Source organism: Protopterus annectens, chromosome 6.part1 (genome assembly GCF_019279795.1).
Source record: "Protopterus annectens isolate FY-2018-M chromosome 6.part1, PAN1.0, whole genome shotgun sequence".
NCBI lineage: Eukaryota > Metazoa > Chordata > Ceratodontiformes > Protopteridae > Protopterus > Protopterus annectens.
In genome coordinates, this window is record NC_056738.1 from 75,041,400 (window position 1) to 75,058,135 (window position 16,736).

The 16,736-nt window shown below is 40.4% G+C and overlaps 1 protein-coding gene across 4 annotated transcripts in view; it reads left to right on the plus strand.

Annotated features, from left to right (window-relative positions):
* The window catches only part of UBR3 (ubiquitin protein ligase E3 component n-recognin 3), a 4,226,407-nt gene that overhangs the window by 3,558,786 nt on the left and 650,885 nt on the right, over nt 1-16,736 (plus strand). For all 4 annotated transcript variants that reach the window (XM_044075499.1, XM_044075501.1, XM_044075502.1 and 1 more), the window contains one exon: nt 3,183-3,283. In XM_044075499.1, the coding sequence (XP_043931434.1) occupies nt 3,183-3,283 (101 nt within the window). The remainder of the gene's footprint in view (nt 1-3,182; nt 3,284-16,736) is intronic.

Here is a 16,736-nt window from a genome sequence, read left to right on the forward strand (position 1 = left end):
GAAAGACCAAAATTCATTTTTGTCACCCCTCAGTAGCCCTAGAAGAACATGGCTTCAGGCTATCATTTCCTTGGTATTGCAGGAAACTTCTTTTGTCCAAGCCAAGGGTGCATCCCCACATTTAGGTCTGCTGCACTTCACGGCCTGGCTTCTGATGTGGAGCCACTGATGTTACTAGATTTACTGGCTGTAGTCTCAGAGGTTATTGATGCTACTGGGGACTGTTCCACTTAGGATTCTTTTCTCAGTTTGGGTGGATTGGTATGCCGTACCACCCTGGTTGGGCATATTTCAGGTATTGTTGCCTTATTTCTGACATGCATATGACTCAGGCTTCAGTTAATATGATCAGTGTACTTGTGTTGGCTATGTCTGCACATCAAGATATTGTAGGTGGGCTAGGATTATAGAGCAGTACATAAAGGTAGGATTGCAGCTCCATCCTCCTTAGAAGAAGCCCTTCCTCTCTGTAGAACTTGAATTTCAAGGCAGGCAGCCTATCAGATCAGTGGTGCTGAAGTTCATATTTTGAAGTATGCTTTTGCTTATGCTTTTCATGTGTCCATAAGATACTGTATTAGAGCTTCAACCCCTTATGTGTAGAGAACAGCATCTTGCCCTTCACAAAGACAAGGTGTCCTTTAGAGTGAGCCTGCATTTGCTTCTGAAGTTGAATTAAAAACTGTCCCTACACTAGTCTGTCATTTTCTTCACTGGACAGAAACCAAAAATGATAGGGCCCTTCACACCCTTAGTGTGCACCAGCAACTTGGCTGTTACCTTAAATAAGTACCCCAGTTTATATAGATGGACTAGTTGCTCATTTTCTCTGCATTAAAATGAGAAGGGCTAGCAGATGTTTTCTATGTGAACAACTGCTTTTTTTCCATTGGAGAGCTAACCCTCACCCCTGAAGTCAGATTTCAGTTCAGTAGATGTGCCTCTAGTGCTTGATTCAAGAAGATTTCTGTTTCACACATCTTATTGTAGACACTTTGCCTTTATTGTATACCTTCATCAAGCATTACTATCCCAACAGTCACTCTTAAAAAAAATCACCATGTGATGTGGCTGTCTTCTGCTTTCTTCCACCCTCCTCATTATTGCTTGAGATTCAGTCCAAGGACCCATCAAAGAAGATCATCAGTGTTATACATTCTTACTGTGTCAGTTGCTGCACAAGAAGACTCTCTATACAGCTTAGGAATGTATTATCTTCATTTCCCCTTTTGTATGGGTGGCTCTTTCTTCCGTCTTTACTGTTGGAGCTCCGTGTGTGTGTGTGTGTGTGTGTGTGTGTGTGTGTGTGTGTGTGTGTGTGTGTGTGTGTAGATACACACACATATTCTGACTGCAGGTTAATCTGCGGTATTCTTTCTTGATTTTCAAGAAGGTGATTGCTGATGGCATGCCTACAGGTTCCATTCCGACATGCACGGTTACCAGTGTGATGTCCCTGGATGTGGGCTGTTGCCTGAAATGACAGGTTGTGATTGGTGGAGAAGATGAATCTAACTAAAGACCCATTAAAGTGGTTCTTGCCTTAGATCAACAGATGCCATAAGACTGTAATAATATTTGCCCCATCTGCAAGCCCATTACCATATAGGCCTTCTTGAATGACTCTGTACTCTTAACAGTTCACTATCCACTTAGTTAACATTTTCCATCTGTTTATGCTGTCTCCATGAAAAATTGCTTTGTTTGTCTAGGCTGTACATTTTAACCCTTAGTCTGGTACACAACCCTCCTCATTCCTCCTCTGTCTTTCTGTTTGGGCTTATGTCATCACACAGTTCATTAACAGTCTTATACACCAATAATTGTCTCATCTTTTGAATTTGTCCTCGAGTAAAAAGAGATTTCTCTCTTATAACCTGGTCTGGTAACCTTACTCTCTATTTCATTTGTTAACCTGGAAGCCTTTCTTTGTTGCTTGATATCCGTATCCCTGCATGAGTGCCAAAACTGAATGCAGTTCTCCTGCTGTGGTCTTTCCAGATACCTCTGGTTTAGTATAACATTGTTGCCCCCTGAGGGTACAGCCCAGCAGCTTTATAGCATCCATTATTGGGAACTAAGGGTACACTGAGACTCTCACATTCGTATAAGTATTGTGTTTGAATAATAAGATCACTAATGTGGACAGTCTCACTTCTTCCATCCCCCTGGTCCTGTACATACTTTGAACTTGGTGGTCTTTGTGTTAGCTGTTTACCAGACAGGCATGATGTTATTTGTGGGGTCTATTACATCGTAGCATGTTAACTCTTAGTGTGTGATGTTTGTTTAACAATTTCCTTAGAGTTTTGGAGCACATTTTAACGTTTTGATAAGTTTAGACTAATGGCTGCTTTAACCTTTTCAAAGATCATTTGTTGGTGTACCACTACCTAGTTACCAGAAAAGAATAGAGTAGTACATACATATACTTTAGTGCTTGGATTATATCTAATGGCCATGGAGAAGTGAATCCATGCACCGTTAATGATGTCTGACTGCAAAAGAGTGTCTTGCCAATGGAATGACTTCTGCCTGTGACTAATTCTTGTTTATGTAATAAAGTCATGCAACAATGGTCTTATTATTTGAACAGTTGTTGTTATGGTGAATATGTTCCTGCAGATGAACTTTATTATGGTTAATTGCAGTCTGGCAGTCTTTCTGTAAACAGGGTAATTTCCCAACAGTTGTAAGTAAATGTGATCTACCTCATGAGTATGTTACCAATTACTTTGGTTATCAAGTTGCTTTTTTGTCAGTGTAGCAGTTTGCCCCCAAACCAGAACCAGTGGAATATAGAAAAATCCTTAAAATGTAATTAAGGAAAGGTGTTCTCCTTTAATGTGCCTGGACTTTGAGGAGAGAAATACTTAATCTTAGCGTTATAGTTTCTTCTCACTGATTAAAAGGAGAATGATTAGAATATTAAAGGGAATTTCTGACCAAAAAGCTTAAGAATTACTAGGAATAGAGCATGGTATTCTGGAGTTCCCTGTCAGATAAAGTAACAGTGGATGCAAAGAGCATTCATGTTCAGAAAGTAAAGATAAGATAGACAGTCACAATGTAGTTCTTCTGTAGCGTATGAATATGATAAATGAGAAGGGATTAATGGAAAAAATGAATGCACTATAAATAAATAATTGATATTAGCATTACTTGTATTTATTCTTTTTCAGTGTGTGTGATGACGGAAAGCCAGAGGTGCCACTGTTGTACAGAGATGTACCATCATTGCTGCTCATTCTCGTTTTAACTATGCCTCAGCCCTTACACAAAGGTTTGTCAAAAATGTTATATTTTATCGCTGCAGTTTTTGCATTTGCTTCATACAGTAGAAGAAATGCTTAGGAGATGAGACCTAATGGCATATCTTGAGGCATCTAATATGTACTCCAGCAATGACACTGCCTAATCTGTGCAAATCCCATCTAAAAGGAAATTTTGTGTTAGTTTGATATGCTTATCGGTGTCCCTTGTCTCCTTACCTTGTTATCTGTCTACCATTACACAACACAGTGATGCTGCAAGGTCTTGGCAAAAATAAAAACTCTTACAGTGGAGAAACCATGTCCTTTGAATGACCTTTATCTATCTGTTGACTGTAGTCCGGAATGGCTTGATATTTCAGCTCAAGTGAAAGACCGCAATTTATTTTGAAATTGAGTTCAAATTGCTATAATTTTATATAATAAAGGGTCATTTATAAAAAACTAACTACTGTAATGTATTTTGGATGTAGAGAATAGCTACAGAAAAGAAAATATGCTACATTAGTAGATATTGCATTCGCGCAATGTATTTTCTTACTGCATTGTGAAAAAATATTATTCATTTTTCTTATGAATACTGATATTTAAATGTTAAATGCACTTAATTAAGAAACCGTGCTTTGTAAAATGCATTTTCATTTAGACAAAGATAAGAATAGTCTTTGTTACTTCTACCGAACTGAATGCTTAATTAAGCACATCTATGGCTGATATTGCAGCAGTTGTATATATGCTACTGTTGAAAAGTTATATAGCATGGTGTGTGTACTGAGCTGTAATGGGTATATAATATAGGTAGAGGAAAGTGGGATACCAACATATTTATTCATCATATAGCACAATGAAGTGCTGTGCGTTATGGGCTTGAAAAGAGCACATTTTTGTGAATTATCTGAGTTACAACTCCAAAACAAATTATCTCTTTGTTGCTTAAAATCTACTCTTCTACTTTTTACCTTTTAATTGTTTTTTTACAGACTGAGCCATTGTTGTTGAATGCTTGAATTGTACTGAAAGGTTGACCTAATTGTAATGTATAGCTGAACATTCAAATCCTGTCTCATCTTGCAGGCTTTTCTAGTAGAAGTGCATGTTGTTGCTAAAAGAAGTTGGCATTGAAGTCACAGTGCTCTCATGTCTTGACTCCAGTGCTTTTTTAACTAAGTTTAGTCCCTAGTGGTGTAGCCAAGTTCATGAGTTACCCTACCTTATGCTTTTCTGAGACAGGCTAATGTGTTTTAGTGGATTTTTCAGTTCCATTTCTAGGTTTTAAGCACTCGGTCTGAGTGTAAGAAAAATAGAGGAAAGTAGTGCAGAGATGATTTAGTACATTTCGGTAGTACACCAATAAGATGATTTATGTTGCCCTGTACCAGTCAAGATATTTACTGCATGTAAATCAGGTCAGAAGCCCTCTTTAATCTAGGTTTGTCCCTTGGAGCAGGTTTTTGAAAGGTTTCTTATATTAAACTCCATTGTATAGACCTTGTCATTCCTTGCATCACAAACTTTGCATCACGCATACCGTAACTTGTAGGGACTTGAAACTTTTAGTTTCTTCTAATGTTAACTTGCTTACCAGAATTGTATTTCTGAAACACTCCTTGGGTACAGTCGTCCATTGCACTCATTCGCAGAATGCAGCTGTAGCATGTGTACTTAACAGATTTGTTTACATTACTCTCACCATTGGTGGATGAAACATTCACCCCTCCATCCAGCCACAACCCCTTTTCCCCATTTTTGCACATGGGGTCAGGATGTCACTTTAATAGTGACAACCATCTAGAACCAAGGTTTACATCATCAGGTAGCTAACTCTGCCTTTCCATATGCCTTGCTAATTTTTAGGAGAAAGGAGAATGGTTACATTTTCCTTGAAAAGTAAGTAAGCTCTTAATTTCCACACTGTGATTCATAGTAATGTAGCCTTAACTAATCCTTGTTAGACCAGTCAGATTATTTGTTCTGCTTAAGATTAAGTACGTCAGTGTGAAATATAACTTGGAAAGTCTTCTAATTGGATGAAGTCATGAGCTGCAACCCATGTTTCAGTGAACTTAAATGTGCGAGCTGTTGATTGACCTCCAAGATGTAGTTAGCTCGGAGTTGAGGACAGTTAGATATGTGTGCATGTGATCTCCCCTGCATGGAGAGTCTGGGGTTGAAGGTTTGGCAGAAAAATAAATTGTGAGCTTTCAGAAATGGCTTTTCAAACAGTCTGCCTTACACTCTTGAAAAAGTTGATTTTGCAAAACTAATCTTTCCCAGGGATTCAGAAATGCCTCTTCCATGACTGTGGCTAACCCAACTCTGCTTTTAAGCAACAAGCCTAGAGGCTTGCTATTAATGTTTGGAGCTAAGCAAGTGTGTATGATGAGCAGCTTCTCCTAATGGCTGTAGTAGGGACTAGCAGGAAGATTGTGTTGAACCATGTTGAAAACGCACAGAAGTAGGAGCAGCAGTAATACTCAACCAGAGACTGAAAGCCTCAAGGGTACTTGCCACAAATCTATGTACACTCTTGGTTATAAGGCTTATGTGCTGATCATTTTTTTAAGCCAAGATACAGCTATGCAGTAAAGACACTTATGAGAGATAGTAAAGGAAGTATGATTAAGGTAGAAGGGTAGAGGAGTTAGTAGGATCACACAAGCAAACATATGACAAATGCAAGACTGCAAATGTAGGTGGTGACACAGTCAGAGATGTTGAAGAAAAGGGAGGAAGGGGTAGAAGACATACACACAGATATCCGTCTTGGATAAGTGAAGTTATAAAAGGTAAAAAAAAAAAAAAAAATGTTGTGACAGAAAAACAGTACAATGTATCACCAAAAGCAGTTATGACATAGGCCGAGTGTGATCATTGTACCTGTATTTTAGTCCAAATGTCATGAAAAAAACACACATGCAACCATGAGGGGGACATGAACCCTCAGCTTTCTTGACTTACACTCTATAAAGCACTTCATTTACAAGCTGAACAATTACACTGAAGGTGTCTGTGAAGCACGTAACAGGTGATTGTTACACACTTGCAGAAGGAAGCATAAAAGACACTGAAGTCATTCAACTCTGAGTGGACTTAAACCCTCAGCCCTCTTCACTTAATCCCTGCAAAGAACTTCACATATAAGCTGAGCCATGGAAGCAGTCACACTGAAAGATATAGTGGTCCAAGAAAAGAAGACAAAAGTAGCATTGATCATTGAAATCGCCACACCCATTGACTATAGTATCTTGCATACAGAGAGACACCAAGTCTTAAAATACCAGGATCTGCATGCAGAAACAAGAGCAATCTGGAAAAAAGATACCCAGACAGTTCCATTAGTAGTCGGAGCAACGGGTCTTATAAAAATAATTTACAATAATAATTAGATATGTTACCAATCCATGTAACTCCATACGAATTGCAGGAGGAGTCATTACTGGGCATATTGTGGGTGCTCCGAAGAGCACTTTTGGCTGAGATCAAAGATTGAAACAAAATTAATTTAATGAACTTTAATCGTACTTTGATTTAGGAACAGGGTTCATTCCCGTCATGATATTAGAAAACCAAAAGACTTGGAGAAATTAAAAAAAGGAATTAATGAAGCACACAGTAGGTAAAAGCATAAAAGATGCACAAAGCATTCAACCCTGAGGACTGGAACCCCCAATTCTCTTCACTTATACTCTGCCAAGGACTCCATTTACAGACTGAGCCATGGAAGTAGTAACATTAAGGCATCAGCTTTATCCTGTGTTTTATATGCAGTCTGCAGAGCAAAGAAACCCAGCTCATTTTCATGACCAATGGCAGCTGAAGCCAATTTATCTAGGACATGATAGTGGCCATACATAATCATTGTTGTATGAGCAGTGCCTCTCCTCTTCAGTTGTACACGGACATTGATGGTGCTGTTCTTCACATGTTATGCAGAGTATGATTACAAAATATAAGTGATTTAGAAATCCTACATGAGAATGCATGAGGATTGTTTATCTCTTTTCTGACTTGATTAAAGATTGAAAGTGGAAGTATAAGAAAGAGATGAAATGAGGAAGCAAGTAGATGGTAGAGCAGAAAGTGGGCAACTATGAAATGTGTAGTGTGGAGGTGGGGAAAGAAGGAAATACTTTTTCTTTGTGGGACAGGTGCCCATTTTATATTTATGAAAAGAAAGTAAGTTTGGGAAGGAAGTAAGAGGAAATTAAGAGGTTTAGCAAGCAGGGGAAGATGAACATAACTGACAGTGTGTGTGGTAACACATTGCGGGGGCACAATGGTGAATGAGACATTAGACAAGTTAGAGGGAAGGTAGTAGTGAGGGAAGGACTGAACAACTGAAAGGGGAAGGCAAGGGGAAACACCACGTTGAGGGATAGGATGAGGTGTTCACAGCTATAGTCTCTGCCAGCATAGACCCAGGTAGAGATTATTTACCACCTTGGGTTCCATAACCACTGGCCCTTGTCTCGGATGATGGAGACATTGATGGACAGGAATGTGCTCAACAAGTCATCAAAAAGAGAGTCTCTGTTTAGCCAAGTCAGGCATCCAACTTCATGTAGCTGCCAGTGGGTAACAAAGTGCTTCACCTCCATTTGCACTGCTACAAGCTGGTACAACTGTACCAGCATCCATTGCTTAGCTGTCTGAAGTGGGTGGTGCAGGTAGGGCAGAAGGTTTAGAGGCAAGTATGGCAAACTGGGACCCAGATTTGCTGGGTGCTTCTGGTAGTGGTGCCTCTGCTGTTGCCACCTGTGAGGGAATGACAGGTCTCGCCAGTAGGATGGTTGCAGGTCATTATGCTACTGCATATAATAGTAGAAAAATATGGAGATAAAATAATAAACAAAATAAATGGATATGAGAGAAAGTATAGCAGCAAATGGAGGGGTGTAAATACAATGAAAAACTGAAGCTCTTACTGTGTAGAGTATGATACACTTACTTGTTGGACCAAAAAACACTGTTGAATTCAACAAGGCTGTTAATATGTACAACTGATAGGTGCATCTGAACTGATCAGTCTCATCACCTGCAGTCTGACAGACAGAGGAGCTGTTTAGATAGATCAATAGGTATCTGGAGTCCCAAAATGCAGTAATGATGTCTGAGACAAATATACATATACAAAGAAAACATAATGCTCAGACACAGTTTAGTCACAGATGATATGAATACGAAACAACTTCAGTTTTATGTTGACATATGTCTACCCAACCAATGATGATCTTACATGTTTGCCCTGTCTAATACTGTAGTTATAATAATGAGACAGAAAAAAGACTGTAAACATTTTTCATGATAACTTAAAAGTGTGTGTGTGTGGGGGGTGGTGGTGGTGGTGATTGAACCAGTTTACTATCATGTAGACAAAGTGAACTCGGTTGAATCCACTTCGTGCAAAACCTGAAACATGAACGTTGGCAATATCAAACTCTAATATTGCAGAACTACAAGTCTTGACCCTATCTTAACCCATGTTAATACTCGTCCTTAGGTCGCATTCGATTTGTATTTTGACAATGTGAGTTTTCGCTGATGTGGGTCGATGTTATGACTATTCGACCGAGTCTGCTTCGGTTACATGATAGCAAACCAACTGAACCCACAGGCATCCTCACGATGTAGGAACAGAGCCTTAACATTCCAACCCACTTGTCCTCGTATATAAGGGGATGCATGCAAAACACAGAACACTCATACTGCTACCTTTGAGCTGTGGTAGTAATGACAGAATAGACACTGGTGTATAAAAGGTATACATTTTTGGGAAGAATCCATCCTACTATTAGTATTCAAACTAAAGCAGTATAAAACGTATACTCACCCTAGCACTCATTTGTCATTTCAGTCTTCTCCTGTGCAGTTTGCCTATTCTTTTCACTGTTGTCAGTGGCTTTAGGTATAAGAAAGAGCTTTGTGTAATATTTCTGGATGGCATGCATTGCCAGTTTAAATGTGTACCTAACATGAGAGGTCTACCTACAGTACATAGATGTTGCCTGCCCTTTAACTTCATCCTCTTAACAGCCAATGAAGTCAGGACTGCAGTGCCTTGTGTCGGTGTCTTGGTGACAATACTGTTCCCCCCATGTATGGGATGCCAGTTGCATGGGTGATTGCCTAGGCTAAACTGTTCCAAGCTTCTGTCATATACTTATGTCCTTTATATAAACCTGTATTATCCTCCGGCTATAATTCTTATGGAGGAGGCAAAGAAATATCTTTGATTCCTCACACCACCTCTGTGATCTAAGCGGAGCATCATGTCCTCCACTTCTAGCCCTGACGTCTCATCCTGAAGAATCTCAGAGTAAAATGATAGAGAGTCGGTGCTAAATTAAGTCTTGCTTGTCCCATCCACCAAGCACCAGTGGGCATCAGAGGGCACCACATTCATGTGATATATGTCAATCTCAGAAAATAGAGGTACTGTATTATGATGGGTCATAATGTCACTTTAAGGCACGAAACATAGCGGTCTTCATTCCCTGTTGTATATGCTGCTAAGAAATCAGGGAGTACATCGACTATATGTACACACTGTTAAATGTGGGTTACACATCTTTGTCCCCCCCCCCCCAGGCTTACCCTGGACCACACGGACCCAGACATGTGCATAGCATCAGTGAGACATCCGCAAGATAGTAGGTTTTCCTGTCAAGCAAATTGAGTGATTCAGAACCAGTAATGAGCGGAGTCCTAATTAACATAATCATTGTTTCTAGTGAGGTGAATCTACATGGTATATGCACTACCGAAGAAACCTCTGTAACTTAGAGTTTCATTCCTGAATAGGTGATATTGAAAAAAAATGCTTTTTTCAGAAAAAAAAAGTCAGTTTCAGTAAGAAAAGTGCTACTTACAACTCCATTTATTTGTATTATGAATGCTTTTAACAGCTAATCTGATGATGTAAATCTTCATTCTTTCCTTACTGTGATAGGACTTCGGTTCTGTCCTCAGAACCGACTTGGCCAATATACAAGCTCGCGCCAGCCAAACACTCTCGAGCTAAGTCCTACCCATAGTGCCCCTCTTCGCCTTTCTTCAGATCTCATTTGCCACCTACTTTTCAAGACGTGCCAAGCCAGCGCTCTCAGCTAAGTGATAAACATTTTTGATATATTTCTTAAGTCTCTCTAACCTGCGTTTTTTTTCTTAGGATAGTTTCTACTTTCATCTGTGACTTTTCTTCTTACAATTCATGGGAACATCAAAGTGGTTCTCAATACATCTGCCACTATAGTAAAAGATAGTACTGAATTCATGAAATTACTTTTTGAATGGACCAACTCAGCACTTACATCTTATTTGGTTACTCTAGACCTAGATTCTTTATTTACTTGTATTCCAAACAGATTAGGCATCAAGATGGTTAAAAAGTATGTTTTAAGTCACTCAGTTCTTAAACACCTTAATATAGATTTAATATGTAATCTTTTAAACATAGTCTTATAGTCAATGTGTTCTTATTTCAGGACAAGTATTATAAACAGTCTACAGGGGTAGCCGTGGGCACCCCTGTAGCAAATGCTTATGCTAATACTGTCATGAATTGTTGGGAAGATGAGGTTATACTAAGTTCTGATACACATCATATAAGTAAGAATGTTGTTTTCTACAAACACTTTGTGGATGATGACTTCCTCTTGTGGGAAGGGTCATTAGGTGATTTGAGTGAATTTATTGAATATCTACATATTACAACCACCTTTTTAAAGTTTAAAAAGACTGTACACTGCAGACAAGCAGATTTTTTGGATATTCATCTAACAAAAAACCTGAAAGGACAGCTGGAAACCACGCTACATAAAAAAACAGGTTAAAAATGTACCTACCTAGCAAGAGATAGTATGCACCCTTCATACACGTTTGACAACATTATGAGAAATCAAATGATCAGACGTAGTAGGCTAAACACACAACATGCTGACTTGTTTCAGCAATTGGATGAAAGGGCAAGTGATTTTGAAAGAAGGGGTTATAACAAGGACAAGGCCCTTGCTATTAAGGAGGAGAGTTTGACAAATAGGGACTTGAAGTACCCACTAGCATTTTCCAAAAAGAGACAAGGAAATTATACACAAAGAAAAACTAACATAAATAACTGTAGATGTATTCTGAATTTTGATCAGAATACATGTAATATAAAGAATATTATTAACAAACACTGGTCTATTATTATGGTATAGTTATCTGGTATTCTTGCAAAACCAATATTTAGCTATAGAAGATGTGCAACTTTGAAAAACAAATTGTTACAAGGAACAACCTACCTATGAGTCTAAAAGGATAAAATGCAAGGGCACTTATAAATGCAACCGATGTGTCTTTTGTAAATTTATTTACACTGATGCATGTTTTGTGGATCCTGTAAGACACAGTATTTTTGAAATTCAAGCATATGGGAATTGCTGTAGTACTCATTTGGTATACATGGCACACTGCACACAGTGTGATTCATTTTATGTAGGAAAAAACAACCAAATGTTCAAAAAATGTATTAGCAGTCATATTTCAGAAATTAAAAGGAAGGCTTTAACTAATTCTTTATATAAACATGTACACAATACTAATGATACACATACTTTTAAATTTCTTATACTTGAAAATGTACGTATACCCATAAGAGGGGGTGACATTAAAAATGTCACCGAAAAGCAAGAAAATAAATTGATTTTATATTTTAAAGCACATTATAAACCTGGTCTTAATGAAGTTTTCCCTTTGAAACCTGAACTTAATTTTATACATAATTGTATTAAATAAATTTTTTAATGTTTCTTTAAGATTTTAGATACTTAGTTAATTAATTATCATGTGATTTGATATAAAAGCTGCAGAATAGTTAGTTGAATGTTGTTGCCTGATGAAGCAGTATGTACTGTGAAAGTACTTCGTACTTGCAGTTTCTATATTAAATTGCATCGTTTTGACTGAACTTGTGCTTGGTTTGGTACATCTCATTTCATATATTTTCTTAGACTCCTCAATATGGGTGAGAAGATCAGGTTCAAATAGTGTGACAAATGTGGGTGAAAGATGCCTAATTCGGACATGCATCTTTTGTGCATCTACTATCTTGGAGTTCCTCATCTCTAGATTCAGCCTCCTTATATTATATGTCGAAATTTTAGTTCTCGCACTCTCGCAGAGTGCAAGAATAAACTGATTCTGAAGGGTTTATTAAGAAAACCCTTTTCATAGGCCCTTTCTGAGGCGGAGGTTTAACCACCTCCCAGTAAAGACAAGAAAAAGAGAAGCCACTCTGTTCCTGGCTTCCCCGAGCTCTACGGAACCGAAACGCTCTCAGGCTGTATCACCTAAAATACCCAACATGTCTGCACCGACTACTTTGGCTACTGACACTACAACTAGCTCTACGGTGCCGAAGTTGTTGGCAACTACGGAACCGATGACTCTTATTCCTGCTTCAGTACTGACGGTATCTTTGGTACTAGACACATTCTCAGCACCGACAATGACTTCCCTCATGGCTCCATCTTCGATACCAAAACTTGAAATTTTGCCCAGGACCAGATACTCTCCTGCTATAGACCCCTTCTTGGGACAACAGTATAGTCCCTTTCTTGAGAGACCTGACACTCCATCAGAAGTATCAACATGGTCACCAGGATTCTTTCTGAAATAGATGTAGTAATGCTTCTCAATCAGCTCTTGGCAGCTATAGGAATTCCAACCACTACCAAGACCTCCCTCCTATCCGTTTTGCTGGGGGGAAGTGATGTCACACAACAAATGTATTTAAAGGATATGATGTCTTTTTGCTGCCCTCTGATGAAGTTCCATGTTAATGTGTACTTTTGGGGATGAAAGTGCTTATGGTGGCTTAATCCTCACTTGGTGGAGTTTTTGTTTGCTTTCCGTGTGATTTGGATTATCTGCAATAAATATTTTTGGAGTGGAATCCGTTTGAGCATTTTCTTGGAAGCATTCCATGCTCGCCCATGTACTTCCTGGGTGACCCCCCCCCCCCACTGCAGATGAGTTGATTAAACTCATTGTGCAGTGGGCCTGGAAGGCCCCTGACAGCGATGAGCCAATTCCCGGAGGCCTGATAAAATTCTCTCCCCTCCAGAAGACCACCCACATTGGTCCAGAGGTTTGGCAGTAAACTTCATGGTTGTCAGGGCGGCCACTAAAAAAGAACTAGCAGAAGAAAGTTTGACTGTCCATCCTCTGAACAGGGAGTCCCAGAAGATAGGCTAGGGAAGCGGACCTACACTTCAGTGACCTTCGCCATACAGTCTCTGAACTACATGGTACATTTTACACATCTCCAAAGGGACCTGATTACAGAACTTTCAGGTATTTTGGCAGGGGTACTACCTGAAGAGGTGTGAGACAAGGTCGCCTCTCAGCTTGCCACCCTAGAGTCCATATCCAGCTCCTCCTTGTGATTGATAGCGCACACCAAGGGAGCAGCCAGAGCTGCCGCTTCAGGCATTGTCATGAGACCTCACACCTGGATGTGACTATGTGACTTTGCAGTCCCCTTCAAGTTCTCCTTTGTCAATGCTCCTGTTGATGAATCCTCGTTATTTGGCCCAAATGTTAAGGACACATTAGCCAGGTGTGAGAAAGATGGAAAGACCCTATCTGCCATGGGCATAAGTTTTTCAACCCCTCAACAAGCCTACTTCAGGAATCAGAGGAATGGGAAATGTGGTTCAAGAAATCCCAAGGACATTTCCGTGACACGCGTGATGAGCAGTTGCCCTGGGCCAGAGGGGAGAACTCATCTGGCAGACGCCCCTTTCATGGCAGAGGGGGGCAGCAAAACCAGGGCTTTTCTGGTCAGCCATATCAGCGCTCCTGAGGAGTGGCCGGATTGCTTTCCTCTGGAAGCAGTCGGGGACGTTTTTCTCTACACTGCTTGGCCTGTTAGTCGATAACATCGGACTCTGGGTACAGAGAATAATGACCAGAGGTTACCTTATTCCCTTCGACCTTTACCCCAAGCCTCTAAGGTGAATCCCCATCATCCCACCCAGTCAGAGGGGTGCATCAGCACTAGAAGTTCAAAAGCTGCTAAGGAAAAGAATCATCCAGTAACTCCCATCAGACCAAATAGGATCTGGATTTACTCAAGGCTCTTTTTAGTGCCAAAAAAGACAGGACTGGAGACCAATTTTGGATCTCAGCATACTGAACAAGTTTGTCAAACAAGCAAAATTCTGGATGGTCACGGTTCAGTCCATTCTTCCATTTCTGGAGAAGGGTGACTGGATGTGCTCTGTAGATCTTCAGGATGCGTATTACCACATAAAAATGGACAAATGATCCAGAAGATACCTCCGCTTTCGTCTGGGAGCCAATCATTACCAATTCTGAGTACTGCACTTTGGTCTCTCTACAGCCCCCATTGTGTTCACCAAATGGATGGCACTAGTAGTAGCTCACCTGAGACTACAAGGATTCTGTGTGTTTCTGTACCTGGACGATTGGCTCCTTACTGCCCAAACCAGGAGTCTGCTGCTTCAAGCCATATCGTACACTCAAAATCTGGCAGAAAACGTAGGAATCTCCATAAACTTAGACAAGTCAAAGCTGGTTCCAACTCAGAGCTTTGAGTTCATTGGGACAAAGTTTGATACAACTTCCTGCTGCGCTACCTCTTCACAGACATCAGAAATTAAGAAATCAGCTTCAAATAATACTTTCTCGAAATTTTGTCCCTGCTCAATAGGTCCTGCAACTTTTTGGTTCCATGGCAGCTACAGTCTCATTGGTCCCACTAACAAGGTTCCATATGAGGCTACTCCAATGGCTCCTATCATCTCAATGGTCTTTTCTAGCACAACCAGTGTCTTATCCAATCCTTATTACAAACCGTTGCAAACAGAATCTGAGTTGGTGGATGAAGCCATAAGAGGATTTATGGTGTTGACCTTTTTCCCCCTGCTCAACCCAAGGCCACAGTGACCATGGACGCTTCCCTGATGAGGTGGGGGGGGGGCATTTTCAAGGAAAGATCATCCAAGGCACTTGGTCCCCCTTAGAGGCCAAACTGCATATCAATGTCCTAGGAGTGAGGGCAGTGCTTTTAGCATTATAAGCATTCCAAACAACCCTACCATGGGGGACAATTGCTATCCATTCAGACAATATGTCAGTAGTCTGGTACATCCCCTTATGCCAGGAAGCCCTGTGAGTGTGGCAATGGGCGATAGCTTCCAGTCCCTTTCTACTAGCAATGCACATTTCCGAGAATTCCAATCTGATTGCAGACGAACTGAGCAGGAACATTCTGATGTGTCATGAGTGGTCTCTCAACACCGTAATCGTGACTCAAATTTTTCATCATTGGGGCCGGCTTTGCTGCAACCCCTTTGCTCTCCCCCTTGAACCACAAATGCAGCAGCTTCTTCGTCCTGATCCCTCCCAGGGGAAGTTGGAGAGAGATGCTCTGATTCACGATTGGCCCCCAAATCTACTGTATCCCTTTCCCCCTATTTCCCTCATTCCGCAGTTCTTGAAGAAAGCGCAATAGCTGAGAAGCAAGGTTATCCTCATTGCCCCCTATTGGCACTGTCAAGTTTGGTTCTCCTTCCTATGGCCTCACTTGGTTCACCGCCCGTGGATCCTGGACCCAATTCCCGGGACTCTTATCTCACCCACAGGGGCTAATCCAGCCCAACCTTCACAGCCTCAAACTGATGGCTTGGTATCTCAGCTTCCACTGATTGCCAGGTAAATAAACCTATCTTCCCCAGTCCGAAAGATCCTTCTGGCTTCCCATAAACCCTCCACCAGGAAACTCTACTACAGCAAATGGCTCAGGTTTGTTTTTTGGGCTAAACAACAAGGACTAGACCCTTTTTCAATGCCGGTCCATAGAGTTTTGGAATACCTGTCAACCCTTCTCCATACAGGAGCCTCAGCCTCAACTGTTACAGTGCACCTAGCAGCTATCACCAGTTTTCATAATGGTTCTAACAACTCTTCACTAATGTCCCACCATCTTTGCAAAACTTTTATGAAAGGAGTTATACACCTCAGACCACCTATTAAAACCCCAACTGAATCAGGAATTTGACTTTGGACCTACAAACTTTAACCTGTTCGCTCTTAGAATCTTCTGCCACATGTGACATAAAGTTCTTATCCTGGAAAATCCTATTCTTGGTAGTCATCACCTCAGCCAGGAGGGTGTCAGAATTACAGGCTTTGAGCATTAACCGTCATTTGATCTTCCACAGGGAAAGAATATCACTTCGAACTAACCCTTCATTTTTCCCAAGGTTATCTCAAATTCAACCCTAAACTAGTCCATTGATTTACCAGTCCTTTTTCCAAATTTCTCTAACAAAGGTGAATACCAATTGCACATGCTGGATATGCATAGGCAGCTAGATTTTTATTTAGACAGAATTAAATCTTTCAGGAAGTCGGACCACATGTCCATAGCTTTTTCAGGCCCCAGACTGGGCAAAG